We start from the raw sequence: 8,437 nt of genomic DNA, 5'->3' as shown, positions 1-8,437 counted from the left end.
TCTCTCCGAACTGCCGCAAAAAGTCCTTCTATAAATAAAAGTTTTTTTTTTTAAGTATTTACATGTCACAACGCCATAACTATAACATAATGGACAGAACGTATTAAATATACACAATAAAAAATACAACGACAACAGTTTAAACGATAAACTTAATCACTTTTCTTTTGTATAAATCGCATTCTCTAAATATAATATTGGGGTTTGTCACCACAATGTTTTAATTCCATTCGCCTCGGAACATCCGCACTACTGTGCACTACCTGTGTTTTTTATTATTGTGGTTCGATCTTTGTTTAAACCTAGTTTGATTGTGTGATAAAGTTTCACAACCTGCTTTTAAACCTATTAATAGCCTGCATAGCAGAACTAATGTTGACTAAATATTTAAGTGAGTTAGTTGATATCTGATTGTACAAATATATCATACTACTAGATCATGTACCCTCTGTTATCGAAATACATATATTTCTAAATAATTATCATCTTATAATATCACTTCATGTTGGCCTAACGTTACACTGCTTTTTTATGCCAATATAAGCATCTGCAGCCACTTCTTATTTTAATATATTTATTCTAACTATTTCCTTCATAATTTATGTTGTGTAAAGTATTTTCAGATTTAAAAGAGTTCGTGTGCGGTATTTTGATTACTACTATGCTACTGAATCGTTAGTAAAAGGACTTTTTATTTGAAATCATTTACTTTCTGGTGACGTCACTAGCATGTCGCAGAAATTTGTAGTCACGTTGTTTTTAGCAGGCGTGTGTTGAACACCGCGCACTGTGCATTTCTCAATAAAATGGAAGTTACACAGCAAGACAGCATCTTTCTTGAGCTGAGACAAAAGTTGCAAAGTGGCCTTTTGTTTATTCGGTAACATTTGTTTTATCTTTTAAACCCATTTTTAAATCCATTAATGAACTCTTATTTCGTTAGAGCAGTTGTGTGTCAATGGATATGCTGAGTAGCACGAATTATTGAATGTAACGTTAATGACTTTGTGGAATAGTGTAGTGTATTTACATTGAATGTAGTATCTGTAGTGTACAGCAGGGCTATTCAAATCTTACCCTGGAGGGCCGGAGCACTGCATAGTTTAGCTCCAACCCTAATCAAACTTACCCACCTGTGATTTTCTAGTGATCATGAAGACCTTGATAGGCTTGCTCAACTCAATGTTACTAATGCTTTATTTGTCACACAAGACATAAAAGGTCGAGTCGAGTACACATTGTGGGATGCAGTATTGCATCCTTTTTGATAAATGCAGTAATTTGGGTATTTTATACTTACAGGAATACCACACACTTCACTGTAAACTTTATTTTGTGTACTAAATAATTAAAGTAGATTGGTAGTTTGCCAATCTGTCCAAAAATCACTTTATATTAACATCTTTGGATTTGGCAGATGTTTTTAACCAAAGTGACTTCTATACTTTTTTATCAGTAATTTTTTCTCTCTGTTCCTTCTAATGGTATACATTTAAAACTAGGATAAACAACAATTTAAACATACTGTTATTGTAACATTGAGTGTGCAATACTGACTGTCATTGCTGTAAACGCTTTGGACATTGTGGGTTCATGCTAAATGCAGTAGTGCTATTATTCAACACTAGATGGTGGTATTGGACAAAGGTTACTTTATGGTTGGACATTACTTTTTTGTCATTATGGTTAATGTATTATGTATAAATTAAATTTATTTTTAGATGTTGTTTATTCAGCAAAGTGTACTAATCCTAAGTGTACTGAACTGTGTGTGCTGTTCATCAAAGACTTCTCAAATCATTTAGCTTTGTGTGATTTGTGTTCCTGTAGCTCCTATAATGGAGCATTGCATTAGCAGCACAAATATCATGGGTTTGATCCTCAGGGAACATTCATACTGATAAAAAATGTATAGATTGAATGCACTGTAAGTCACTTTGGATGAAAACAAAAATGCCAATTGTTTTGTAGGTCAAAGAGGTAAAAAGTATCCCAACAAGCTATTTTTACCTAAGCCATATTTAGGTTTTTAAATAAATCTTTTGATCTGGACCTATAATCTGTTACCCACAACACCCCAGCAGCTAAGAGTCAAGATTTGTATTTCACCATTGACTTCCTGTTTAACCCCCTCAGGAGTGACATCAGTAGGGATGGCACAGATGTGAAGATCGAGTCTAAAGAAGAATCCACCATAAACATCCAGACACCTGACTGGACGTATCAGGTGAACCTAACACCTGGTGTGAGTCTAGTGGAGGGATCATGCCAGAAAAGTCCAGGAATCACTGAACATGGATGCCACATTAGACTGCGTGTACAGGTTGACCAACTGACAGGTAAAAGTCAGAACTTATATTGCATGACCCATAAATCACTTTTTCTCCAGTGTATAATAGCTGTTCTGGTAAGGGGGCCCGATAAGCCCAGGTCAGCGTCTGAATGTCATCAGGGTCAGTAAGCGTGACTTTATGCAATTTTCCAATTGATTTACTTGAAGAATTTGAGTAATGTGTATAGCCCGACCCCTGAGCTCCACACACACCAGATTAACAGAGATTAATGGAGAACTTCAGTAACATGACTGTCAGTAACATAAGACCAGGTCATAGTCAGATGACTTTGGCCATGCAAAATAAATTAATTGAAATAGTTTTATTTATACTGTTTGTACTTTGTGAGGGCTGTTTATATGACAGCCTTGTCGGTTTTGTTATATTGATTTTGATATATTCAATATAATAATACCGACAAGGCTGGCATATATACAGGATAAAGTTATCCAGACAACTGTTATTATTTCACTTTTGGAATTTCTATAGTAAATAGAAAGATATGTACATAGATAAATTATTAAATAAGATAAATAAATAAAACACTGTTAGTATCTGTAATGTACAATTTAGGCAAAAATGGATTTGCATATTTGTTAAATAACACAATGAAATGAACATTCTTATTACAAAGATAACTATTAGTTGTCACTGCCCCTATTGTTTTGGCACCTGGTACTGCTAATGTACTGTAATTTCTATATATTTCACAAGCTTTTTATTTATATGTGCCTGTACTACTGCATATTTTCTGTAGAGCAGCTTTGCTTCATTGAAACCTTAAATTCAGCTGAATAAATAAAGTACATTTATTTGTGAAGCACAGTTGCAGAAAATAAAGTTTTAAGAATATACTATATCATTAGATTTATTTTATTTTATGCATTGGTATGTTAAGGATATTTATGTATTTAGCTGGAAAGCAAGTTAAAATGCTGATAGAAAAAGATTTTTGTAACATAGATAAATAGATTTGAAATGAGTTATTTTAACACATTATGTGTCATTTCAGGTTGATTTTGAGTTCAAATAAATCAAAGGAACAACACGAGATGTGTTAAGGACAACACACTAGATGGGTTGTCCTTAACTAGACACAAGATGTGTTATTTTTAAGAGTGTAGTAACTAGGGCTGGGTATTGGCAAGGGCCTCACGATAAGATATGTATCACGATACATGGGTCATGATACGATACAATACGTTGCATGTTGCGATACGTTTCAATGCTTTTTCTTTTTTATCAAGAATGTAATAAATAGAGCTGTTTTTATTTACTTCTTCAAGCCAAAGTGCACACGAAAGCTCCAGGTGTTGGTAAATTTTCTGCCATTTTTTCACTCCCAGTAACTTCTGATACATTGGCCGTATATAACAGTCAACTGGACAGTGACAACTATAGCAGCGCCGGAGGAGGTCGTTTGACGCAAACAGAGGGATTATAAAATTTTAAAAATATCGATAGAAGAGATTGAAATATTGTATCACAATAGTTATCTGTATCAATATTTTTGCACAGCCCTAGTAGTAACTTAAGATGTTTGTACAGTATGTATATATTATGTGCATACTATACGTTCATCAAATACTTTTGCATCATATCCGCTTAATCACGCCCTCGAGCCATTCAGAAATACCATTTGCTCATTTACAAGAAAACATGCCTGTGGCACTTTGCTGGTTTTGCTTCTGAGCTCTTCATGTAGATCCTTTTATTATTTCAGCGATTCAGCTTGATTGCTTATTTTGTGTTTCTTACCTCAGAGGATTCCAGCAGTGTGATTGGACAGCTGAAGATTAAGGAGAAATACTCCTTCCTGTGTCAAGCATGTGGGTCTATGGTACTTCAAGACAGGTAAAGAGTATTTGATTTTCCACTTTAGCTTTTACTAATTTGGGAAAGAGAAACCTAAAATGTTCAGCCATTAATTGTAAGAAAATTGTTATTTTACAGGGTTTTTAAGCGAGTTCTTCCCTTACCTAATGGCAACTGGAACACATTAGTGGATGACTGGTGCTGTCACCCCGATCCATTTGCCAACAGGAAACTGCTCCCACGAAATGAGGACTGTCTACTTGGTGACACGTATATTCTGTTAGCCCGGGACAGTGGCTGTGAGCAGACCCTCACACAGCAGACAAACTCATTTCAGAAAGACTCTGCAGAGGTAAGTTTTACATAAAGGATAATGTGCACCCAGCTGGTTGTTATTGCTATGATTTTTTTCGAAAAGTTGCCAGCCAGCGCCAGCATTTTTTTTTTGCTTTTCACAAAAATGAATGTAATTGTATCATTGAAAGTTGGGTCATGTTGCTATTTGCTAATCGCTGCAATCTTTTCCCAGACCCTGCGCACCTGTCATACCTCGTGACCAGAAGTAAAATATATTGTTTTGTCGATTTGCGTTTTTGCCTCAAGATTACGAGGGCACATGGATTTTTACAAAGTAATAATTTGTAAAAAAAAAAAAACACAATATTCAAAAAAATGTAGTTTTTCATTTCAATTTCATTGCAACTTTAATTGACAAGCTAAATCATCAATGGCAGAGAAAGGATTAGGTAGTACAAAACTGCACCTGACTCTTATTAGTTTCACATGCTTGTTATCTGGGAATAACAAACCTTGGAATGATGCCACTGTCCAATCAGGATCAAGTATTCCAGAGTGCTGTGTAATAATTGTAGAAAAGGCCGAGATGGTTCTCTAATTCACATAATAATTTATCAGGGAATAAAAATTAATTTACTCAGCCTCATGTTCTGGCGTGTTTGATGGGACACAAAGGGAGATATTTCAAATAATGTCTCAAGATTTAAAACTAGATTCAAAACAATTAAAGACCTTTGGTGAATAATAACTTTGAGGTGATGGTTATACTTTTCTATGTACATTTTTTTTTTTAGTTTTAATAATGTGTTAGTTTCACCTTTAGTTAAAGAAATAATTTTTTGTTTGTCTGAGCTGTCCTTCTAATGAAAGCCAAAGCAAAAGGAAAGGCAGGAAATGCCTGCAGATGATGACTTCTTCAAAGGTTGTGCTTCAGTTGTTATATTCTCACCCTTGTAGTGCACAGTTCTCAGTTTCACAGCCTCAGGGTTGACAGAGGAGGAAAACCACTTTCTTTCATCACAATAAAGGCTGAAGAGGCGGAGAGAAAATTCACTCTCAAGAACATTACGCCAAGCTGGGCTGTGGAGGAGAACTCCATTACGTCTTTGAGAGGGATTGATTCTGGCTTTCTGTCTCAATCTGTGGGTTGCCTGTGGCCATGCCGAGTAGAAAAAGGGCTAAATCCAAAATGATTTGAGCACACACACACAAATGCCTCTTCTTTCTTTTTGATTTCCATTTGATGACAATCTTCAAAATGCTGTTGAGGTGAAAGTTTCGAAACAAGCTGAATAGTTTATCATTGAATCAATCACAGTCACATGTACCTTGGGTAGTTGATAGATACTGTGAATTCTATGGATGCGTTGGTATGCATCATCAGTGATGTTCCTGGGTTCCTCAGGTGTTTCGGGTCTTTCAACATCATACATCCTCATCCAGAGGACCCAGGTGAAATGAGACATCATTAACCAGGACCATGGTGCTACAAACAGACACTGAACTACATACAACAAATAACACAGAGCTAAGCTACATAATGTGCATGTGTCCAACAAGGATGATATGCAAACTGCATGAGGTCTAGGGAAGATGGCAGGGTCTTGATGTGCCTCATGACGAGCCTCTCGAAACATTTCATGGTGACAGGTTTGAGTGCGATTTGACATGAGCTATTGAGGCTGGACACTGTAGACTTCTTTGGCAGTGGACAATGGTGGTGGTCTTTAGGCACGTTGGAATGACAGCGCTACTCAGGAAAATGTTGAAGATGTTGGTGAAGACATCTGCTGGTTCGTCTGAGCATTCTCTGACCACTCTACCAGGGATGTTGTCTGGTCCAGCAGCCTTCCATGGGTTAACTCTGTGTAGAGTTCCTCTCAAATTAGCTGTAGTGAGACGGGGCACCAAGTTGTTGGGAGGTGGTGGTGTATATTCCTCGCTGCCATGTCGTTTTGGGTCTCAAAGCAGGCATGAAAGTTGTTCAGCGCGTCTGGGAGGGAGGCATCACTGCCACAGGCAGGTGAAGTTGTCCTATAGTTGGTGATGGCCTGAATTTCTCTCCACATGACACCAAGACTCTTAACCTGAGATGAGGGAGCGATGAAAGATTTATCAATGGAAATAAAAAATTCAAGAATTTGTTCAATGAGGATTTTGTGCCTATAATAAGAAGCTTTATTACTATTTAGTTTAAGAATGTTTGCAGAGAACCATGATTTTATGTCGGTGAGACAATCAGTTAGAGCAGATGGAGAGAGTTTGGAATGTGGTTTCGTTGAAAGGTAGAGCTGGGTGTCATCAGCATAGCAATGAAACTCGACCTGATATGAAAAATATGTCCAAGGAGTAAAATGTGGATAAGGAATAACACAGGGGCCAGGACAGAGCCCTAGGGTACACCAGTGGTAACGGAAACTAAGGACGAAGTGAATGATTTTAATTAAATAAACTGAGTGCGATCAGAGAGATATGAATGAAACCATTTGAAAGGTGTATTGGTGATGACAATAGTGGAAAGCCAGTCTAAGGGGCTGTTTACACTTGGTATTAAGATGTGTTTTCATCGATCGGATCACAAGTGGACGAGAGAGACACATTACGTTTACACCTGGTATTTAAATCCGTCTCTTTTGTCCACTTTCGACCGCTTCTGTGCTGAATACTATGAGGGGGTGGTCTGTGAGACGGTGGGCGAGTATCTCTGCTGTCATTCAAACCCGAGCGGGAGTAATTATGAGTTTATATGGACGCAAACTAATATTATGTCGGAGTGCACTGCTTGTTTAGCAAGTAAACATGCTGCACAGTGTTTTGTACATGAGTATGTAAGAGCTTTCTTTGAGTTTTCAGCCTAATTGATGAAATAGGATCGCGCAACTTTCACACGCTTTCAAAACGAAACTACGGAGATCAGCCGCTTAGTTTTATCAATGAAAGGCTAAAAATAGCGCTGTTCACCGTATGTTCACGCCAGAAGTCAAAAAAGACGTAAAACTTGTGTTTAATACCTCAGATTAGATAAATGGGCGGAGAGAAGGCGGTCGCGTGTGGCTGTTCGAACGCATTCAACCACATGTGCGTTCCGCAACTCCAAAGCGATCCGATCGAAAGTGGTTTCGACCACCTCGGGATGTGGTTGAAAGTGGTCGAAAGTGGACGAGCTCAAAACGTTTTGAACACCGTTTACACCTGGCATTAACGTCGTCCACTTGTGATCCGATCGACGAAGGCACATGTTGGTGCCAGGTGTAAACAGCCTGTAAAAGATTATCATGAGAAATTGTGTCAAAAGCTGCACTTAGGTCAAGCAGTAAGAGAATGAATAGTAAACCAGAATCAGTTGCTATAAGCAAATTATTTGTGATTTTGATTAGAGCCGTTTCAGGGCTATGAATTGGACAAAAACCAGACTGGAATTGTTTTATATAAATTATTACCAGACAAATGAGTATAAAGTTCAGCAGCAACTATGGAGTAAAAGATATGTTGACAGTTTTGTTTTATTTATTTGATTGTGTTATGCATTACATCTTTATCAGTGTTGGCTACAAAGAAAAAAGTGTGGTTTTTTTGTGTCCCTCCGCCCCTGCGGAGGTCTGTGCATGCCACTACTTTAAAGGGATAGTTCGCACAAAAAAAAAAAAATTCTGTCATAATTTACTCGCACACATTTTGTTCTCAACCTGCATGCAGTTTTTTTCTTCTGTTGAAAACAAAAGAAGACATTTTGATAAATGATTGTAAGCACACAGTTGATGGTACTCATTGACTTTCATAGTTTTTTCTACTACAGGTGGCAATAACGGTGTGCTTACAATTATTTATCATAATATCGTCACAGAATAAAGAAACTTATACCGGTTTAAAACAAGGTTAAGTAAATGATGACAGAATTTTCATTTTTGGGTGAACTTTAAGTTAAATGAAACAAAGCCTAGCCTCTCCCTAACATAAGCTACAGTATAGGCTGAAGCCTAAAACATAAACAT

At 37.1% G+C, this 8,437-nt stretch overlaps 1 protein-coding gene across 3 annotated transcripts in view; it reads left to right on the top strand.

Moving 5' to 3' along the window:
* The first annotated feature begins 721 nt into the window (after positions 1-721).
* Positions 722-8,437, top strand: part of ube3d (ubiquitin protein ligase E3D) — a 47,991-nt gene continuing 40,275 nt past the window's right edge. For all 3 annotated transcript variants that reach the window (XM_073871819.1, XM_073871818.1, XM_073871820.1), the window contains exons 1-4: positions 722-880; positions 2,137-2,339; positions 4,097-4,187; positions 4,287-4,500. In XM_073871819.1, coding sequence (XP_073727920.1) covers positions 807-880; positions 2,137-2,339; positions 4,097-4,187; positions 4,287-4,500 — 582 coding nt within the window. In that variant the 5' untranslated portion in view covers positions 722-806. The remainder of the gene's footprint in view (positions 881-2,136; positions 2,340-4,096; positions 4,188-4,286; positions 4,501-8,437) is intronic.

The sequence above is a fragment of the Misgurnus anguillicaudatus genome, chromosome 10 (assembly GCF_027580225.2).
Source record: "Misgurnus anguillicaudatus chromosome 10, ASM2758022v2, whole genome shotgun sequence".
Taxonomy (NCBI): Eukaryota; Metazoa; Chordata; class Actinopteri; order Cypriniformes; family Cobitidae; genus Misgurnus; species Misgurnus anguillicaudatus.
The sequence above is the reverse complement of the archived record's forward strand: the minus strand, read 5'-3'. Positions and strand labels throughout refer to the sequence as shown.